Source organism: Athene noctua, chromosome 18 (genome assembly GCF_965140245.1).
Source record: "Athene noctua chromosome 18, bAthNoc1.hap1.1, whole genome shotgun sequence".
In the NCBI taxonomy this organism is placed as follows: Eukaryota; Metazoa; Chordata; class Aves; order Strigiformes; family Strigidae; genus Athene; species Athene noctua.
In genome coordinates, this window is record NC_134054.1 from 9,376,169 (window position 1) to 9,399,131 (window position 22,963).

Genomic DNA, 22,963 nt, shown 5'->3' on the forward strand with positions numbered 1-22,963 from the left:
TCTAGTAGAGCTCTGGTTTCTACTACATATTATAAGAATAAATAAATGTTCAGATGATACCAGACAGCTGAATTGTCCACATCTGACTGCCTTCTACATTGATTTTTAAGACAGGACATGTGCATGACTGTTTTAATGGCTATCAGTACCAGATGTGTCTGTGTGAAATTCAGAGAGATTGTAAAGTGACAGTGCAGTTGTCAAACAAATAATTTTGCTCGTGATTACTGGAAATAGTAAATGAGTGGGTGAGATAAGGTGAAAAGATATTCTGAATTCCAGTAGAGAACAAGAGGATTAAGTGACTTTCCTGGCTGTCGTAACAAATAATAACTTGGTGAATACTTTTTTTTTTCCCTTTCTACTCCCTGCCCAAGGAATTGGTTCCATAAGCAGCAAAATCTGCATGGGTTGTCTGATGTGTTACAAGGCTCCTGCAGCCTTCCTTCAGCCAGGGAGTTAAGAGCTTCTTTCATTTACATTGTTTTCACAGAGCTTGTTAGTAATACATATGGACACCTCTGCCAAATTTGCTTGAGATTGGCCAACAGTTTCAAAAGTTGTTGGGAGGAGGCTAGGCAGACATGTGCACAGCACTCCTTTCTCTAGGGAACTGAGCTAAAGAATAACTGTAAAGTGCAGGGGCACTGAAATGAAGTTTGCAAAGTAATTGGAAGAACTGAAAGGCCATTTGGTATCTTAATTGTGTACATAGCCTTTAACCAGGTACACAAGATACAGTTCTTGCCCACAGGTTAGATCCACGCAGGCAGATTACCATCTGCCCAGGACCTGTCTTCACAGAAGTGAAGTGTAATTTGTTGATTGCATCAATTGTTTTGAAAGTGACTGGAAATGCTTACCAAGAAGCAGATATAAATACTCACCAGCTTAGGCTGTGGCTGAGCTTGATCAGGTGCTCTGAGCAGTGCTAGTGGCTGAGTGGTCTGTGCAATAACCTTTGACTACAGATAGGGCTTGCTTTTGTTTCCTGAGTAGCCTGAGGGAGTAACTGAATATTTACTACTGTTCCACATTGGGTTTTAATTTTTTTTTAAAGGAAGATCTGTGAGTGTATGAGTTGGAATGCATGTTAATAACAAAAATGTAATAGAGCCTTTCCGTCATCAGGATTTTATTGAGTTTTGTTTGTGCATTGAGTCCCCAAAGACCTTATCTAGGCAGCAAAATGGAGGCAAGGGAGGTAGAACCAAATTTGTGGGTTACTGAACAAGGGAGTTGCAAACCTGGGTGGCCACCTCATCCCTAGCAGCTAGGACAAACCTTCTGAAAACAGGTAAAGGTGGGTTGAGACTTATGCTTCAGTAGGTGCTTCTTCCAGGCTGCAGGTGAGGTACACGAGTGGAACGGCCTATCGTGTGCGGTGGGTGGGCAGCAGCATCTAATCTGGGTGTGAATTGTGTGGAATGTAGCTACATAAATGGCCTGGGCATGAGGAAGCAAGATGCTTTCACCTGTGAATAGATGCGTTACTTCTGGTGAAGTGCACCAGAACACAGGGTTAGCTTCTATAGGAGGAACACGTTAAAAGGTGGCACAAAGCTGCTTTATCGTGAAACCGGCTCTTAATTTATTTCTGTAACTCTGGAGCACCATAAATCTGGTCAGTGCTGTTTTCTTTATTCCTTCTGCATTTGTAAAAGGAGAACAAATAAAAAGGTTCTGTAAGCTTTGCTACATTTTAAAAAAATATCATTTATATGGTGCAGCTCTATTTTGTGTAATTTTTTTAATATCCAAAATATAGAGGGCTTTAGAATAGAAGAAAAGCTGCATATCTGAGTTTAAGATAAAATAAGATGATCTTGGTGACAGAGACAGCAGAAATGATGTGATATGACAGTTGCTGTAGCAACACCACCTACTTCATGAAAATCAGAGTTAACAGGAGTGTAAAAGGTAAAGCCCACATAATTTTCCAAGCCTATGAATTGTTGCTGCCCTCAGCTTGCAGTACTTTCCAACTTTCCAGTGTTTCTCCTTTCATTTGGACACAGATACACATTTTTCTGCATGGCCAACTCCCGCAGACCCGATCCTGTATTCAGCAGGGGCACATAGTGGGAGTTCTGCAGGAGCAGTGAAGCCTGCAGGGTCTTTGCCTACAGGTGACCTGGTGAATAAGGGAAATAACATGAAGGACTGTGTCGCGTCCTGTCCTTCCCCCCAGATCCTCTCAAAAGCCTTGGACAACAAAATAAGGTCTGTGGTGTCTCACAGGTATCCTGTACAGAGAATGGGATGATGACCATTGTAAAGAGGAAGCCAGACCAGCCAATTTACTTCTGTGGGAATCAGCTTTTAGTAAAGCACTGTTATATTTAATTTAAATCATTAAGTATTGTAGAGGCTGACGGTGTCAGAAGTAAGTACATTGACACTTTGCCCCCTCCCAAATAAACCTGAAATAGTGGTGTTCCATACCAGTGATACGCTGCCTATGAAAGTAGGAAAACACATTGGTTTTAATCAGAATGGTGTTGAGTTGGTTGTCTGGCTGCTGGGAAGCGCCAAGTACAGTGCAGCACGCAGAGGGCTTTGTTCCTGGGCGGGCAGAGACTTCTACAAAATTTACTGTATTCGAAGGGGGTAGAAGGGTCTCAGTTACAGAAATCTTTCAGTGCCAAGACATTGTTTGAAAGTTATTTTGTAAATCTGGATTGGCAACTAATTTTGAAATTTGCAGCTATGGTTACTGGAAGAAAAATACTGTATTAAAAATACAGTTACAGTAAATAAGGCTGCTATTGGCTTACGCTTTTCTTTATGATATTTTTTGGTGAACAGGGTCCTCTATGTTTATGTATATTTATAAAATGCAGACATGTATGTTTAAAAGCTCCCATATATAGTGAATTGGTAGGTGATTTGCCAGTTCACATTGGCCTCAAAGTTACACTCAGATACATTTTTGTTATGAATATATTGATTTTTAAAAAAAAAAAAAATTTATTGATAATATTTTTATCATTGATTGGCAATGGAGAGCCATGCTCTGTGTGATAGCAAAAGTAAAATCTCTATTACTTGTGAATTGGAGGAAGAGAGTTTGAAAGAAATGGCATTCAAGTTTCATTTCACTGATCCATTTTGCTGAGTTGCCTCCTGAAGGCATCACAATAAATGCACTGCTCAATAAATGGAAGGTTTGACTTTTGTGTCATGGGGCATTTTCATTTCATTTCTGGTATAGTTTAGAATCTTCACAGGTTCTGTATATCTGTTGTATTCAGAACATGCATATGTAGTGTGACCAGAGCCTCAGTTCAGGGCTATGGACAGTTTGCAGAGGTCACAAGAAGCAAAATAAGTATTAGGATCCCAGGATTTCTTCAAGGAATATTCCATTGCCAATCTTTTTTGCCGCTATTATTTTTAAAAGATAATAACTTAAAGATTTTGGTATGTGTTGCTTTTTCTGGTCACTTTTCCCTAAGAATTTTTGCTTGCCTTCGTCTTTTTATAAGAATGTGACAGCTGTTCTTAGGTGCAGAAATCTCTGCAGGCACTAGTTTGGTTTTTGAGACTTCTCAGTGTAGTAGTTTCTTGCCATTTTCTGGTGCTAGATGACTCTCACGTTTAGAAGTGAATTTATAAGAATGTCTTGTCCAGTGTTCAGTGTCGTAGTTTCTTTTAATCAGACTTGCATTTTGAAGAAGTTCCCAGTTTTTGTCTGTGTGTGATATGCCTCAAAAACCTGTATTATGCAGCAGCTGTAAAGAAGTAGTTATGGACACATGGGTAATGTCTGTATGCAACAGTCTGTTCTCCTGGAATTTTCCCTAAGCCATGGTTACGTGTTCCTTTCCTCCTCTGACCCATTTTTCAGACTACAGAAACTGATGCATTTTTTTATAAATGAATAATTTATAAATGAAGATAAATATGTCAATAGAGGAAAAGATACAACTACAAACCGTTGTGCTCTCTTTGTGTGTGCTCACTGGGAATAAAACTAGTATGTAAAAGCAAATTAGACCTCTGTGGTTATTGGGCTGTAACAAACCAAATACAAGTTTTCAGGTTTTGCTGGTTTCTTTTTTTTTTCCAAAACATATTAGAGGGTACTAATTTAAGGCAAAGAGAAAAGAAAATGTACAAAGTCTTACTTAGAAGGTTATGGGAACAGTGTGTCCCAATTCTGGCATCTCTACTTCTTAAAATGTGATTATTTTATACAAATCACACTCTATAAAGCATCAGTTTAGTTTTGTCACATAAAGAGTATACTTCATTTTAGTGAACAAAAAAATGTGAAAAAGTAAAAATAAAAATCTGCCGCAACAGATAGTTCAGATTTGTGCGTACAGAACAGATCAAAAGAGAACACGAGATTTGCAGGTTCCTGTAACTCTGCCCAGTGACCCCTTTTTCTTCAGGGATATATTCAGAGAGCAGCTGATAGCATCTGTTGTCTGTCTCTCAGGCTTGCCATGAGCTACTGATTGGGAGTTAGAGGAAATGTACCTGTTTCACGTGGCTTTTCCACGCCATTTGAAATCTCACTTGGCTGTGTTTTGATAACACACCCAAGCAAGATGGGCTTGGGTACCAGAACTGGGTAATAGATACATGAGTCATGGGTGGCATATGCTTTCAGGATTACACGATGGCTTTTTGCAAGACCTGTTTACTGACTGAGAGCGTGCTGTCCTGGATGTTCATTAGCCAAATAAATAGAACAATGTGAGAGGAACTTACTTGGTCTGGAGTCTTGCAGAGCACATTGGCAGTGGCACGAACGCATCTTGAGGACAAGAGTTGTCTTTGTTTTGAGTGGTATTCCATGTGAGGGCATGTTTATGGATGCCATACAAGGCTGTTATCTAAAGCAAGGGCTCTATCTAAAATCTACTGTTTGAGATTGTTTTCTTAAATCTGGGTATGTAATTGTCCAAGGAAGGAAAACCAGATTTTTTTTTTTGTCTCCTTCCGAACAGGTTAACAATTCTGATCCTTCTCTGGAACCTTTCCCTTAAGAAAATAAAGGATTATACTTTTTGAGAAACCTTACTATATGTGAATTGCCAATTAATGAAAATATACACAGATAGGCCAAAGGATGTCACGAAGCTCCAATGCACCAGAGAGAATATCAGCACCTTGAAGTGAAATGTGCTTCTAAATCAAGTGTAAATAAAAAAGCCCAGTCTGAACCTTCTTCCCTGCAGCTTCCCTTCAGGCCCTGTCCCCACTGAATGCCACCTTGTAAGGAAAGCAGCACCCTATGGAACATCAGAAAGATATTTAAGAGGGCTGTGGACTTCAGGCTTTTCAGGAACTTGAAAATCCCTGTGCAGGATCAAACCCTCTGGTTCTGTGTGTAGCACTTCTGCAAGGGCATGTTCAGAACAGGGACAACTACTTTCAGGTGTCTTGCAGAGGCTGGTTTGGGAGGGAACAGAAGTTTGATTTCCTCGTAGCTTTCAGAGATGGGGCCTTATTGAGCTAAGTAGATCTTGCAGAAGAGTAGAGTCTTAAGTCCAGTAGACAGTGGAAAATTTTACCTGGTGGTGCCTCATATTTGTTTGTTTATTGCCCTTGAAGGGGAGAATGTTACTGGCAGAGCAGGCATAGCATATTACATGTGTGTTATGATAACCACATGTGGGAGTTGCAAAGTCAAGCCCTCAAAAGCCTGCAAACACTCGACCAAAGGCCACGTGTGCAGCTTCAGATAGCAAACCCCCCTCCCTTGTCTGCTTAGAGACGCAGGCCTTAATTACATTATATCCCCGTTTTCCCTTTTCCTTTTTTGAATGCAGAGGTCAGAGCAGCTCTGGGTTCAATCAGGGCTGTATCAGGAAGGAAGCGGTTGTCTGTAGGATCTTGGATCTTGACCTCATTTACTGCAGATGTGAGAGGATGCAGGGAATGGCAGGAGGAGAAGGGAAAATCTGGCAGTAAGGACAGAAGGAATTTGTCTAGAGACTGGATTTTGCCACAGTGTTTCAGCAGAATTCTGAGCAAGTCATTTGATTATGTGAGATTGTCACACTGTGTGTTTGCTTCCTTTTTTGTGAGGAATTTGATACCTTGGGTGGCCCTCATTTGGGTCAGTGTACAGCCCCCAACCTGCAACAGAAGTCAGTGAGAGTTGATTTGAAATGCAGACAATGCCTGTAATGTTAGCTAACCTGAGAGGCTGGCTGCATACTTTTGATTTAAAATGTCTGTATTTCTGTCCTTCACCTACAAAAAGGAAGTGCTGCCCCTTCTTTCATTGGAGGTCTTGTGCAGAATAAAATTGCTTTGGTAAAGCAGTCTACAGGTGCAGTAGCCATCAGTGCTGCAGGGAACTCCTGAAAAGTTGCTTATTGTATCTCTGCAGGGGGTTGGAATAATTTATGGCAAATAATGTATGGGTTAATTTGGGTAAATCAGAATGGGTGAAACAAGTGAGGAAAGAATCTGAAAAAAACAGTATGTGATTGAAACTTTAAAGATCATTGCAACTTTGAAGATTGTTGCAACCATGACTGTGCTTCTTAAAACAACTCTTGCATTTTATTTTAAAAACAGATTGAAAAGACAACCTGAATTTTCTCATGTGCCACCCCCTACAACAGGCAGATTGGAAATGAGTAGGAATGGACCCAAAAGCACCCCACAGCATGCTGCCACTTAGATTGAGTAGAAGATGACAACTTACTCTTGCTGTAAGGAGCTGAAGGGGGACAGGGCGCTTTGCCAGTGCAATTCACTATTTGCTGATAGAAGAGGATCTGTGGGATGCAGGAATCTGGAGCAATGTTTGTACCATCAGCACTGGCCCTCTCCTGCCCTGTTTCCCTTCAACGATGCTCTTCTACTGAACGCATTCATCCCAGCCTTTGCTGAAGCAGCTTTCCTCTTCCAGGCTCTCCCGCTCTCTTCTTTGGCTACTAGTTTCCCTCATCCTTGCCTCCTCACCTCCTTGCCTCCTTATCAGCTTTGAGTCCTAATCACTTACTGAAATTGCCCCTTTCCCACCCAGCCTTAGCATGCGCAATAGATTTTAAGAAGGCAAACAGAAGGGCAAAACCATTGATCCAGGAGCTGCCCTCTCTTCCAGTGCACAGGCCACTAGCACAGTTCAGTGAAAAGTTTGCCAGAAATTTTTAACAGGTTCAAAACAAAAGTATTTTTGCTGAACCTTTTTCGGGAAACTGTAGACCCATTTTGGCAGAAACATAATTGGCGCACACAAATCCAAACAGAATGGTTGAAATCTGGCAAAGGTTTAAGGAACTAAAGGCAGCATCCTCTTAATGGGAAGTGTCAGACAATCTTAATAAGACTACCAGTCCTGCCTGTAATAATACTGTAGAGGCCCAGAGCGGGAGGCACACAATGCTGAGAGGGGAAATGACGATTCTCTTATAATTAAATGCACAAGGTTTGTAAACACTGCTAATATCTTTAAAAAGTAGATGTTCTAAAAACACTTTTATGTGCCAGTCTTTTAGTGTGTATTAAGAGCAGCGAATGTTGTAGTTGCATTGGATTAAGATCCTTGTTTCCTCAGGAAGTGTTTGCAGTCACCCCATGTTCAACAGAATCAAGTCTGTGTAAGATAAGAAATAAAGGAGTGTCTGTGCCAGGTTGGAGCACTGGTCAAAATACACTAATCTCCTGTTGCTTTGGAAGAAAATAAAGCGCCTGTAATAACTGCATAAATAAATATGCCCGGGGCTGAATTGTCATCTTCACCCCCAGGCAGAGTGGGGCTGGTTTTGTCCTGCCATGTGAGGGCTGGAAGATCATACAGTGTGGCTTGTCATTCCCTTCAGTGCTGTAGTATAGATTATGGTCTTGCTAGTCATGTAATTGTTTCGGTTTCTGAAAGACAGTAAAATCCTAATAGTAGGGAAATTATGATGCTTGTAATATTGTAAGTGAGGCATTATAGTCTGACATGATACTGTCCTTAGATAAATCTTGACCTCCAAAATACTGCTTTTACTTTACTGCCTGTGGGGATTTTTGCCTGTCTCAATTCCTGCACACTGCCTTGTGTTCTGCACTGAGATGATTTTTCCTAGAGGCGGAAGGGGTTAATGCCAAAATAGATGACAGATTAGTCTGGGACAGGCTGTGATTTGGAGTAAGAACTATCCCAAATAGCTGGCCAGCTGCCAATCGGATAGACGATTTGGAAAACATATTGGCTGAGCAGTGGGGTTCTCTGGAGCAGCTCTGGGTGAGGATTATCTGTCAATTTAACTGCCCTACTGTATAGTCTGACTGACATACCCAAAGTTCCTTTAGTTTATATAAGGAAAAATTATTAGCAAATACATTTATTATCTCTGGGCTGCTAATATATTAAAGGGGAAACTCCTCTTTCCCTCCAACATATCTGTAAAAAATAGAGGAAAATATTTTGATTAGAATATTTCCACTCTCTTTTTTCTCATTGCTCTTCTCCAGCCAGCTGTTGAGCTGATGAAAAGTGTGGAAGGGCTTCGAGAAGGGAGATTTTCTGAAAATCAGGCACATTTCTGTGGAGTTGAATGATTCAGAATTGAGTTCCACATAATTCACCGGGGATCTCTTGCAATACAAATAAGAAGTCTGTCAAGCAGTGGTGCAGTTGAAGAGGTTATTTCCGTCTTAACTCTCCCGGGCACAGCTGGTAGGTGGGATGTTTCAAAAGGGGGAAATTAGGAGTCAGGATACGGTGATTGAGCTCCCCACGATAGCAGATCAGCATTTTGCTTTTATAAGAGTATAAAAATGCTACTGTACTTTTGAAATGTGAATTTTAATTATTGCAAGCAATTAAAGCTGCTATTTTTTTTACCAGCCGTTTGCTGACCTAGATGACACAAGTGAATGGCCTCAGTCCATTTCTCTTTGAACAAGGAAGCACGCTGGAAATATTGCCATTATGTTGGACTTCCTCACTGGCAGTCTCTGCTGGGAGGAGGAGGAGGACTGAAAGGGTTTGGCCAACTTTCTTTCAAATCCTTCTTTCTGGAAAATTTTCTGCTGTTGCTAATATCTGCCGGAGCAACACCAAGAACATTAGTGAAGGCGAGATGTCGGGGCAGCCGTAGCCAATTCCTTTGCCGGGGGACACCTGGAGCTGTGTCTGTCCTGGCATACCCCGTGTCGCTTGAGTGGAGCTCTGCGAGTGGGAAAGTCTCCAGACAAAAGGCCGGTGTTGACATAGTCATGGTCTCTCCAGGCCATGGTTGAGACACATCACTGGGGTGGCATGAGGGGAAGTTTCCATTAACCATTGTTCCCAGCTTGCATCCACCACCACCGTGGAGTTCTGCAGCTGGATTTCCCAAAGAGCTTAATGCTCAAGAGTTCTCATTTCAGCAACTTAAATAGAGGGGCTAAGTTCTTTCCAAAACACTTGGCAATCGTCAGCCCCCATTGAGAACAAAGCTAAGCACATTAAACAGTCCAACCACTTCACTGTTGCGAAAATTTGGCCGCTGTTGTGAACGCAGAGCGTTTAAATAATACAGGGACTGGCAACAAAGGCATCTGGCTTCCATGCTGAGCAGCGAGGTGCTTTACCTTCGCCCGGCCTTGGCGGCTGCTGGTGTAGGCTTCCTCCTTGGCTGATTCCTTGTGCATCACAGCCTCCAACCAGCTCTTTCTCTGGATGTTGTGACAGCTGTGGAGCTTGCTGATGTGAGGATTAGTCGGCTGCTGGGCACATGACGTTCAGATTGCTGTGCTTATTTGACCTACCTCTGATTGCGAGGAATTTAGTGCATAAAAATAACACCCTGAACAAATTTGGCAGAAGGATGCACAGCTAAAGTGCCATGCACACACGGGGAGAGGAGCTTGGAGAGCAGTGTAACGTGAGGCCACGTACTGTACTCCTGCAGTGCCAAGTCCAGCACAGCCCACGCTGTCGTCTTGGGTTACGACGAGTTCCAGCCCCACATAGATGGAATGGCCACGAGCCAGTAGACTAACGAAGACAGGTTCCTGGCTTGTATTATTGGCAAAACTTGATAGAATAAATAAAAAGATACCAAGTGCCAGGAGTTGCCTAACGTAAAATGCTGGACAAGGAAATACTGGTTCTTCTGCCTGGGGTTTCAGACACCCTTATTAACCCTGTTGTTCTCAGTGGAGTTCCTGATCATTTAGAGTGTGACGGGATGGAGAGTCAGCCCGTGTGGACTGGCGGAGGTGTGCGTGCTGTGTGCGGGTAGGAATATCTTACAGGGCAGTAGTCTTCAGGCTCCTAGGTGATAATATTTAGCTGTGTGCATGATTTGCTCAGGCTTTGCATTAGTGAATAGCATTCACCTTGAATGAGCTTTGCATTGGCACCTGGGATATCTTGTATTTGCTGAAGGACCAGGTCTGTAGCGAGAGGTTCTTAGGCCGTGGGGAGTGAAATGTGTGCGTGTAGGGAACAAGGGGGATCTTGGTTGCTGTAGGTTCTTCTAGATCACTTTGGAGATGCATCACTCTCCTTTATTTTGCTATTGCATTGGTAAGATGTGGTGCCTCAATTTCCCATGTTTAAAAGGAGCATTTTTGCCCTTTCCTTTTCCAGAAAGATACTGTCATATTTCTTGAGGCCAGTGGTTACCAACTTACATTACCTTGAGGCCAAAGGTTACAAAGACACATTATAGATAAATGATATGTAAACTGATACTGTGGATCTAGAACTTCAGCAATATTTAAATACAGGCTCTTTTGTTTAGGGCAATTAGAAAGCTGGGGCAGATTTCACAATCCGCTTGACTTTTAGAAACACCCTGCCTGCTTACCAGAAATATTATAAAAGTAGTCAGAGCTAGTGTCTTGCTTCATTTTTACCTGTATTACAGAATTTACAAGATTTGTACATGTGTATGGCTATATATTTGCATTAAAAACTGCCCGGCTGCTCTGGTACAAGCATACACACATCAAAGGAAGCTTTCCTGCATTTAATCCTTTAAATAAGCCTGTTTCTGCCAGCCCATATATCTGAAATGAGATTAGCCAGCCAGCTAAAGCAAGGCTACAAGAAGGCCTTGGGGCTGGCTTTAGAACGTTTCCTAGCCAGGGTTTCCCCCACACCCCTCCAGGCACAGACGCGTTTGAAGTCCACGGGTTCGTGGCGGCTCTCTGCGGGGCCTGTGAGCGCCCGCGGCGCAGGCAAGGCCGGGCGGGCTCTGCCCTCCCCGCGGCGGGCTCTGCCCTCCCCGCGGGCCTTCCCCCGCCATTCCGCTCCCTCCGCCGCCCGGAACACGCGGGCGGGGGCAGGGGAACGGCTCCCGACCCGACCCGACCCACGTCGCGGGGCCGGACAGGCGGCGGCCGGGCGCGCCCCCGGGCGGGCAGCGCTGGGAGAGCGGCCGCCTCTGCTCCTGCCCACCTCCTGCTCCTGCCTGCCCTCCTGCCTGCCTGCCTCCTGCCTGCCTGCCCTCCTGCCTGCCTGCCTCCTGCCTGCCTGCCCTCCTGCCTGCCTGCCCTCCTGCCTGCCTGCCCTCTTGCCTGCCTGCCCTCTTGCCTGCCTGCCCTCTTGCCTGCCTGCCTCCTGCCTGCCCGCCTGCCCTCCAGCCTGCCTGCCCTCCTGCCTGCCCTCCTGCCTGCCTGCCCTCCTGCCGCTGCCCACCGCCGCTGTGGCCGGCAGCCGGGCCGGCCGTGGTTTCTGATTTTATTAACGAGGCACCGCAGGAAACGTCCAGCGCTCGCACCGCGCTCCGGTCTTGGCAGCGCCAGGCCGGGGCTGGGGCAGAGGAGGGAGGAGCAAGCGCTCTGCTGTTGGTCCAGCGCGGGGAGAGGGATCCTTTCTTCTCGCTCCCACTCCTGTAGATGTATACACATTTTAAAAACTTTGATCCTCCTTTTCTCCCAGGCCCTTACTAGCCTTTCCTGGAAGCTGATTTTATCAGTGCTGTTTTAAAATAGAAGTTACAAAAGAGAAGCTCTGTGTTAGCAAGCCCTGGTTTGCACAGTGAAATTCCCTGCTCTGTTTTCTACGTAGTTTCAAGATAGTTGCCGTGACCATCTAGATTAAAATCAAAAATACATTGTCGACACCGGCCTTGGTTTGAAATTAGAAATGACATTTAATGTTTACCGTTTTACACCTTAAATACTGCAGATGAGGGCACAAATGTGGAAATATTATGCAGTCACAGGATGTTTGTGTAGTTCTTGTGAAAGCCATCGTACCTCTAAAGTCAAAGTGAATTAGCTAAGAGACAGAATTCTAAAAGAACATTTGCTTCAATCAGAAGTCCTCCCTCTGAAGTCTGTGAGGCTTGTATTTCTGAGGCATGTGAAAACTCCTGAAAATTCTGCCCCTGGGGATAGTCAATGTTTAGGCAGCTGACTTTAGGATCCTATTTTTGGAACCTTTAGTTGAGATATTAAATTGGATTTTTAGTGGGAATGGTGCCTGAATTGCTGCTGTAGGATCTTGAAGTCTGTGTCTTAAGATTAAAAAAGAAAATTGGGGGGATGTCATTGTTTTCTGTGGATAGCCTCCTTTTCATTACATTTTATGTAACATAAAAGAGCAATATAGCATAAATAAGTGTTCTTTCAGTTTTGCAGAGCATTTTAAGTAGTCATTATAGCCTTTCATGTTGCTACTTTTCTTCACTGTCTTTTAGAATATCACCAGTAAGATATCATAGAAAACAGCAGACTCCTTAGTGGAGAGCTTCAGCACAATTTGAAAATAAATTTTCATGAGACATTGTACTATACATCGCTTGACTGTAAACTAAACGTACCCTCAAAGGTATATATGAAGAAATCAGTGTATGAGGAAACTGGGAAAGATTATGGTGTGGGGGATAAATTGGACCTAAATGACAGTAGTTCTGATTTGTTCCTGAGGATGTGATCTTAATGAAGTGGCATGGGTTGGAGCAATGTATCTTCTGCCGGCAGTCTAGTGCAACTCAGTGCTGGATTCAGTGATCTTATGTGGGCATCCAAGATCAGCAACCAGATTTAGGAACCAATTCTGAAAATAATGGTGTGAGCATGTCTGGGTCTGAATATGCACCCTATGAAGTGGACAATCTAATATTTGGCAGGAGTAGATACCAAATTTGCAGTGAAAGCTTGAAGAATTATTGTTTGTGAAGTATTTAGAGATTTTCTAAAATCTGCGTTCAGTGATATTATTAACATAATTTCTTCTAACATACATAGATGAATTTATCCTTTATTTCTGTAGGTCAGATTTTGCCAGCAAACCGAAACACACCAAGTCCCATTGATCCTGAGACTATCCAAGTTCCTGTTGGCTACGAACCTGACCCTGCAGATCTTGCTCTTTCCAGTATTCCTGGCCAGGAGATGTTTGACCCTCGCAAGCGCAAATTCTCTGAAGAAGAGCTGAAACCACAACCGATGATTAAGAAAGCTCGCAAAGTCTTCATTCCAGATGACCTGAAGGTAAATTGGAACTGGTGACAATGTTGTTCCTACGGACTCTATGACAGTTACTCTCTGAGATAATAGGTTTGGAGCATGAATCTGTTTTCTCATGTAAGGTAAATCTGCCAGTCTAAATACGACTTTGTTGTAGAATAAAACTCTTGATGGTTGTGAACAAGACTGAGGGAAGGATGTACCATGTTAGTTATGCAACAGTTGCAATTCATGAGATCAATATGCATTTCCTCTGTATGCCATAAACTTCCTGTGTGACCTTGGAACAGCTTACTTTGTCCCATATTTCCCACTTACGAAACAGTCTGAGCATGTTTCCTTTTCATCCATCCTCTGCCTGTCTCATCAGCATAGATTGTGAATTCTTCAAGGAAGAATCCATCTCTTACAGGGTCCATAGAGATCCCTAATAATGAGAGAATGAAGTATTGTGTCTTGTTTGGCGGTTGCTTTAGCTCTGTGTTTAATAATGAACAGGAACACTATAGTAAACACTACTATTCTAGGTGAAAGAATCTACACTAGTTGTAGGAAAACTGAACAAAATTATTCTGCTGAGAAGTGTATTTTAATACAATATTTTAAGTATATAATAATAATACAGTATTTGTAAAGAAAGAGCACTGCTTCTGAGATGTGAAGACGAAATAGCATGAAGAGAGCAGAACAAATTGATGAACTGATTCATCTTATCAAACAACTGTGAAAGTTGTCATTATTTGCAAAGTTCTATTCCCAGTATGTGATTTCCAAGTGATTCTTTTTTATCAGAGGTAGTCAGTGCAGAACTTCATTCTACTATTGCTGCTGCTCCGCCAAGACACAGACTGAAAGCCTGTTGGAGTTGGTGGGAATCCCTGGCTGCACGAGCAAAGAGACTGGGATGCCATGTGTTTACACCAGTGGTAGCATTAGGGAAAGACGCTGATGCTATTCACTATTTTTATCCTTGAGGATACTGTTGTGCAGTTAAAAGTACAGAAATGACAATTCCATTAGTGTTCAGGTGGTGTGTTGCTGTCCCTTTGTAGCATCCTCAGCTTTCGTTTCGGAAGGTTTATTTGCACCACACCGTTACTTATGTGGGCAAATCTTACTACCAAGGATGCTCTGCTGGGATCGCAGTGCTGAGAGGTCTGCCTAAAGAGAGGTGTTGGGTACAGGAATGGCTGTGTGCGTGTAAGGAGGCTGGAGTTTGCTCCTTAGTGCCATTCATCATCTTGTGCTGTTTCCAAGGTATCCTTGTTCATCAAAGCAAACTTCTACCAAAGGTGCAGTTGGACTACTCCATGCCAGACGTGGAAAATACCAGTGTCTTGCATGCAGCAGTGGGGCACATAAGTTTTCAGCCTGAACTAGAAGTTCAAGGTCTCTCCTTTCCCTGAGATCATCCCATCAGTTGCCCTTGACTCATTTCAGAGTGCTTGACCCAAGTGCTGCTTCTGCCCTGGCATGTGGACCGGCTGTTGAGTTCTGGGGGAGGGTAAGCAGATTAGACCAGTCAATCGTCTCTGGGTTGCATGTGATGTTGAAATGCCAGCCTTACCTCTTTCAGGCTTGGATTAAGGGATTTGCCATAGCAATTTGTTAAAATAAAGAGGGATGAAGCCTAGGTGGCACACTAATAAATTGCTTAAAGCTGATTTTTATGGAGTGGAATGAGATGGGAAATTATAACAAGATTTGGGTCATCGTTTTTTGCTGCGTGCTTGTTTTTAGAGGATTTTCGGGGGTCCCATCTAAGTACAGGTGAAGGCAATTTAGAGATACGCTGGCTTCAGATCAACACTGCTGCACACCTTGTTAGGCAAAACTACTATAAAGCAGTTCTAGAGCACTTCTAGCAGTTGTTTTGCTCTCACTTTGCCTTGTGCAAGCAGCAGGAGAAGCCGCGGAGCAGCAGCATTTGCCCCGGTGTCAGGCTGACAGAGAGGGGAGCGCTGGGGGGGTCTGTGCAGTGCACGCGGGGCACATGGCTCCTGTGCCCCTGTGCATGTGCTGCTGTGCTGGTTGACACGAGAGAGCCACACGGGCGAGTGTAAACCTCTGACGTGGGGATGACTTGGGAGAGGGAGTTTGAGCTGTATGACCGGGCCAGGCAACTTGAGGGGTGAATGGCTGCATCCCTCTTGCTCTGCAGGGACTGAATTTTGCCTTTCACAAGAGATTCTGCCCTCTTTGTATTTACTGAGTTGTTCCAAATTTCTAGAACTTTATTACATTTCAAAGCAACATTGAAGCTGCTGTTTCACTTAAGGCCACTTCACTGGAGGAGTTGAAAAATCAGGTAAAATTAAATAGTTACTTAGAGCCTTTGATGCACTGATGCAGTAAGGTGATCTCCTAGAGGCCAGTCTTTAGGGATAACACCTTGGGAATGTGTTAGTTTATGAAACTTCAGAGGTTAGCGGGCCTTTTTCTGGCAAGTGCTGTTTTTTTTCCACGGTCAGAGCCTATTGTACTAATCTCTTTGTGGATGGTACCAGAGCAGCCACCATTGTTGTGCCAAGGGATCCTCTTCCAGTGACTCGCTGTTCCAGGGTGCGAAGGGGAGCGCTTTGGGGCTGTGCAGAGCAAGAGCTCTGAGCAGAGGAAGAGAGCTGAATGGTAGAGGAAGTGGATTATACCACAGAGGGAGTGAACCAGGTGTTGGCTGGCAAAGAAGAGGAGCAGGGACATCCAAGAAGTAATTAGCACTGCTCCAGCAATCGGTAGAGAGTGAGTCACCCCGTGCGAAGGTGGATGTGCTAACTAGGTCAGCGTAGATGGGAGATGAATTGTACCACCAGAGTATTGCTGTGTTTCTCCTTGGAGGAATTCACAGTCAAGAGGATGAGGGGTTACCGTAAACATTTTGACAGAAACATGCACAAGCATCTGTGCTCCCTGGGTGCGTTACGCCACGTAAATCTGTAACTGCTGTCCCAGCAGTGCCTGGCTCTGTCCTGGCTTGCCAGGCGAGCAAAGGCTGCGGAGGCAAGTCCTCCCCGGTCCGGAGGCTGTGGCTAAGAGCACATCCTGGTGGCTGCTCAGTTTACTGGAATCTAATATCTTCGTTGTTTCTTTTTGTGTTTAATGAGCAGGATGACAAATACTGGGCAAGGCGTAGAAAGAACAACATGGCCGCTAAGCGCTCGCGGGATGCCCGCCGGCTGAAGGAGAACCAGATCGCCATCCGCGCCTCCTTCCTGGAGAAGGAGAACTCTGCTCTCCGCCAGGAGGTGGCCGACCTACGGAAAGAGCTGGGCAAATGCAAGAACGTCCTTGCGAAGTACGAAGCTCGACACGGCCCCCTGTAAATTCAAGGGGGAGGAGTGGGTTTTTTTTTTCTTTTTTCTTTTTCTTTTTTTTTTTTTCGGTTGCAGGTTGGCATTTGAATAGATGGACAATGTGTTTCCTGTTTGATAGCACCACGCCCAAACCAACCTTTCTGTCTTCAGCACTTTACCAGAAGCAGAAACAAAACTGACTTAACGTTTTTTTTGTTGTTGTTGTTGTTTGCGTATGCGTGTACCTACGTATGTGTGCACATGTGTGTTCACACGTCTGTATCTGTGTGTGTGCTTGTGTGTGTGCATGTGCGTGTGTGTGTGTGCGTGCGCACGCATCTCAGCACTTCCCATTTTTATGAAGCCCTCTTCGAAGGGTGCCACATTTTTACCTGGACTGATGAGAACCGCCATAGTAAGCTTTTTATTATATTTTTTCAGTGCTGCTTCAGAGTAGGGTTTTTATGTTATTGTAACCAGTTCCATCCTCCTGATTTACTTGGAAAGATCCCAGTATAAATTATAAAAAAAGGAAAAAAAAAAAAAAGAAAAAAGAAAAAAAAGTAGATCTCAGTTTTTTCGAGAGTAACAAGCTATTGTTAAGTATGTCTAATCAGAAAAGTTAACACGCTAATAAAATGCACAAATAATAATTTAGTACTACACTGCAGAAATATTAATTTATAGATTGCTTTTGTTGTATTTTAAGTTTTGGTGATAATTGTCTTCAAATTTAAAGTGCTGTTAGACTGAGTTAGCTATATCATTATAGATCCCATAATGGCTTCTCTGTAGCTATTAAGGTTCCTTTCATTTCCACAGACCCCAGGTAGTAGGAGTACTATCGATAGAGCACAGAGTGTGTATTTTGCACTGTCTGTACCTGAAGCAATAATCCTATTGTACGCTAGCGCGCATGCTGCCCGGATGTTCCTAGTGGACGTAGGATGGTTTCCCTACCCAACAGGAGTTTTAATGTCTTTAATGAAAAGTTAAAAAGTAAAAGACACATTAACGTGAGCATGCTAATTCTGTCCCTGCTACGGGGAGCGCATGTATAAGAAGCAGGATAATTAGTTGAAATGAGAACAAAATTAATAGTATCAAATCAGATCCGATGTTGAAATCAGAGGGGCTTTTCTGTTTTCAGTTAGTTATGCATTTCTTCAAGTTCCATTTTGTGATTAAAAATTAAATAAATACCTAAATTCAGTTGGTTTTTTTTCCCATGTTTTGTAATATATTTTCTGTGGATTATATCTTGCTGTTTTAAAAAATCACTTTTATTCAGTTAGAAGAAGTCACTGGTTTGCAAAGCCCATTTTTCCTAGTGGTTGTTGTTTTGAGTGTGACATGAACTGATGGTTCTGAACTTTATTGTTTTAAACTCTCTATTTGCTTTTGAACACGTATGTTCTAATATAAAGTGGACTTCTGAAAAATGAATGTAAGAGACACTGGTGTATTTCAGAAGGGGATGGTGTTGTCATATACTGTGGTTAATCCAATCAATCTAAGTGTTTACTATAGACCAAAAGGATAGATATTATAAAATGTATAAAGTTTATACAGAATAATTATAGTATGTTTGTTTTGTACAGTATTTTTCAAGTACAAATACTGACAATGTATTTTGAAAGACATATATATAGCAAAAAGAAAAAGCTATTCCATGTTTAAAATATATAGCAAAGATATATATTCTCCATTATTGTACAGAAAGGAAATGCTTAGGGGTTTGTTGGTTGGTTGTTTTTTTTTTAAAAATCTTTAATATTTTAAGCCTACCACTGGCATACCAGCGTGTTCTGTGCTTTAAATTAAATTTTTATGGAAGTAATATGGCTTTCCGAGATATTCCATATTACTGAAAAAGAGACACTTTATTTTTTTCCTTCAGAAACACGTAAAGAAACTGTTTAATAGGGACAAAGCACAACATGGATTTTAGTCAACTGTTGATTGGATAATACAATAATTTTGTAAAGGCAGAAAAATAATATATAACACAGAATAACTCATAGTCATTTCTAATCTGCTGCTGCTGCTAGAATCGGTTTCCAGCTGAAATTTTTTTTATAAAAAGCTCTGTTCACGTATGCAGTTGTATGTACTCCATACGGTTATTAACGTGAGGAAAATATGGTGCTACGTGTCTTGCTCACAGATTTCTAAGTGATTTGACATTATTTTCATATTACAAAAATGTTGTTCATTCCATTAAATCATTAATCATGCTTCAGGAGATTGTTACAAAGGACTCAGCGTTTTGTGCAGCATTCAAAATACCCTCGCATCAATGGCATTTTTTTCCAGTATTTCTCCTCAAACATACCCGACTTGTCAGCGTCCCTTAACGTGCAGTGCTTGCCTGTGGACCATTTATTCAGCAAATTGAATTTCCGTGTGCTGCAGCAAAGTTTAAAGCATAGTTAAGTTATTTTCTAAAGGTCAGCGTAAGCCGCTGGATGCATGGGTGGAGAGCTGAGTCTGACAGTGTTTGGCACAAGTCGCTGTGCCTGCTGGAGCCACTATCAAATCAACTATTTTTTTTCGTTTGGAAGAAGCGTGAGTGTGGCAGGGCTCAGCCAGGCGCTGCCGGGGAGACACTCTGAGCAGCAGCGTAGCAAATTGCACCAGTTGGCCTGCCCTCCCCGGGGCCAGCCCTGGGTGACGCGGGAAGCGCAGGAGTGGGGTGTGTGAGATCAGCTGGCACCTGCCGAGCGGGAGCCCCCCCTCGGGTGCATTGTCACCGCAGAACTTTTTTTAAAATGTAGGAGGTAGCTTGGAAGACAATTACTTGGTTTCTTTGGGCAAGGAAGGGGTGGGAGGTGGTAGTTTTTGTAGGCTGGCTATCACAGATCTATTTATTAAGCATTTGGCACCTGCCAAGGGGGTGAGGACAGCCCAAGGAGCCTCGGGGACTGACTTACCCTGGGATTGGGGACTGTGGCTGCTCCAAAAAGCCCACCCTTAAAAAAAGAGAGAAGAAAAAAAGTATGTGGGCTAAAACTCGGGGGAAAAAACAAGCAGGTTCTCTAACCAGGTTGTCTCCCCAAAGTAACGATAACAAATAAATGAGTTCAGCTCATTTTCAGTTCCCAGGGACAGCTGAGCTGGGCTCACCACACCACTGATGGCTTTGTTGCTCTTGAAGGAGCTTGTAGGTATATGAAATTGTAATTTTATAAAAACAAATATATATATTTGCAGAATAATTAATAGCGGGTCTAAATAATTTACTGACCTCTATTAAACCATAAGCATTGGTAAAATGCTCGTCTTCTTTTGTTGTTTTTGCTGAAACTTGGAAGTGAATTCTTTCTTTTTAAAAAAGAACACCCTCTAAAAATAAATGGAATTTGAGATGTATTTGTGAATATGAGCACCTTGGGGCTCTCCGTGGGAAAGCCCATAGCAGAGGAAGCATGGATGGGGGGATTTTTTTTTTTTTTTCCTTTTGAACAGTGCTGAGGTCACTAAACCTAGCACCGTGGAAATAAAGTTCTGACTTGAATCCACAAAAGCGAGAAATTCAAAATGAAAGGAGGTGCCTGAGCACGGTGTCGTGCTTGACTCTGTACAGAGCCCAGCACAAACGCTGCCCGCGCCTGCAGGGGTCAGTGGGATGGGTTCAGCCCCGAAGGACCCCTGCCATTTGAATATCTTGCCTCTGTGGGTTTGTAATAACCCCAATTATTGCTTTAAAACTATTTTTGCATGTAATTTACAATAGAGCTGTGCAGTTTATTTTTATTTTGTTGACTTTTTTTTATGTGAAGAAAAGAAAAACAGTGTATCAAAACTTACAAGCGATCAACCATCGTATTTCTGGCAACACCACAAGACAGCATCTGTTTAAGTACAAGTTTAACAAATAAGATCAAATTAACTGTATGACGTGAAATGGATTGCATCCTGTATGCTGTTCAACCCCAATCTTTTTTTTTTTTTTGTCTGTTATTCTTAATGTTTAATAAACTTTTCAATTTTTCTTCTCTCACCCGTGTGCTTGCTTTGGTGTGTCAGAACTTGGGCTGAAGGCTTTTGGGAGGGTCGGGGGGGGATATTTGTACTTTTCTCCCCACTAACGCTGCTCTGTGAGTGCCCGCAGCCTCCGGCCCAGGCAGGGGACAGACCCCGGGTAACGGGGGTGGGAAGGGCCCCCAGCCCGCCCCAGAGGGCAGCAGCAGCCCGGCTGCCGGAGGTAGCTGCTGGGTGTGAGCACAGCAGAGGTGGAGTCAGCATAGAGCGTACACTTCTAACTGTAGGAACTTTAATGCTATTTACTATGCTAATAAAACATTTTACTTACTTATATCTAATAATAAATGATACAGTGCAAGCTACATTGCATCATTACAACAGCTACACCGAGATCATGAGGTGAATGTGTATTAGTGCACAGAGTAAGTCATAAAAATGCTGCATATTAAGGTCGTGGGGTTTTTTTTGTTCTAGTATACAAAATAACTGATTTTAATCATTATATTTAGTATTAATAGATACTATATACTAGATGCTTTTAGATACATACATCACAATACACAGAGCGAGTGAGAGCCAATCAGTGTAACTTAGCACTAACACTATCCGAGTCGGGCACTAAACTGTGTACACATGTAGCTAATATGTACCTGTAGACATTGGCAGACATAGAGGTCATTGATAAAAAGGCCTGGATTTATTATATATGTTATACTTAAAGTATATTTGCTGTAACACATGTATGCACAAATGTGCAAAAAAACCTGCACACGTGTGTGCATACACACGTATGTGTGTGCATGTGCCTGTGCTCTTCTCCTGCACTCTGTGAGATACAGATGGAGACATCATACACATATATAAAGGGCTGCATTTTAATACAGAGAATGTATTATGCACAAAATACATGTTTTAGTAACAGACACATTCTTGCTCAGCCCCCCTGTGTGTGCATGCACTCAGTTTTTTTCATGTATCTCTATACAAAGGGATATACTTTAATATTTAAAAATTTATATAAAAGTTTTAAGATTATATTCTCATATGCCACACTTAGCAGAATTAATTTTATATATAAAAATAACTTCTGAAGTAGATTTTCTTAGTGTGAAGGTATAGTTTAAATGAGACACAGATTGTAGTCATGCTGACACCCCTGTGTGTCTCCATGTGCACACGGAGCACTCGCTAGTCTGTACAGCCATGCAGTTACAGAGCAGCTAATTATACTTCCATAACATGTATTTAGAAATATTTATTAATATGACATCATATCTTTTTTTTATATACACACAGATGTTATTGCTCTAAAGGCCTGGTTTTACTGTATAAGTGATGCACAAAATAAACGTATTCTAAGAGCCAAACACACGCACAGAGGCGCTTGCCTGCCTCCCCCCGCTGCGTGCAGCCACACAGCCTCGTAGCGCTCGCTCTCTGTATAGACAGCATTGCATTTCACACAGGACATCAGAATTTACTAATTGAATATAGCTTTATAATACACATTTTTAAAAAATTTCTTTTAGTGTTAGATTTTTATATTTGTTATAAAGGTCTTTTTATGAGAGAAGTTCTGTCTTACAGCCCAGATTTGTCAAAACACACCTCCACTCAGACATGTCTCTATAGCTATAGCCCTGTATCTCTATACCTATACTGTTGTATGTACAGATAGAAATTCAATTATATTTTCATACAGCATAGTCAACAGAATTTAATAATCTAGGTTCATATTTATCTGTCTATAATTATATATTTTATTGCTATAAAGGCCCATTTTAAACATACTATAACACAGACACATGCGTAAGTGCTCGCATACACACACACACAGAGGCAAATCCTCTTAGTCTCACCATCCCTGTGTCTGTCTAGTCATAGAGGAATTTAATAATTTATTTCTATATAGCATATGTAACAATTTTAATGAGTTGGGGGTTTTAATATGAAGATGCATATAAAAATATTCTTGGCTAACATATAAAGGTCTAGGTTTAAATATATAGTATATATTATGCACCAAATACCTGTTTTAATAACAGAGAAACACTCTACTGTTACTCTGGGTCTCTCACGTGCATGTATGTGTGTGTATACATACCCAGGAACGGTATTTTTTAAAATAAAGGATCTCTTTTTACAGACACTCTCACTCACAGACACATGTAAAATAATGTACATTAGATAAAGGTTAAAAAATTATGGTTTAATACACCATATTTAGCTATATTTTTAAAAACTTTTCTGTTTTGTATGTGTTTAAAAATATATAATTTTATTATTATGAAGATTTGGGTTTTCACAGATGTTAT

General features: G+C 42.2%; 1 protein-coding gene across 1 annotated transcript in view; it reads left to right on the forward strand.

The window, feature by feature from the left end:
• Positions 1-20,664, forward strand: part of HLF (HLF transcription factor, PAR bZIP family member) — a 37,229-nt gene extending 16,565 nt beyond the window's left edge. The window contains exons 3-4 of the mRNA XM_074921786.1: positions 13,175-13,395; positions 16,476-20,664. Coding sequence (XP_074777887.1) covers positions 13,175-13,395; positions 16,476-16,691 — 437 coding nt within the window. The 3' untranslated portion in view covers positions 16,692-20,664. The remainder of the gene's footprint in view (positions 1-13,174; positions 13,396-16,475) is intronic.
• The last annotated feature ends 2,299 nt before the right edge of the window (positions 20,665-22,963 follow it).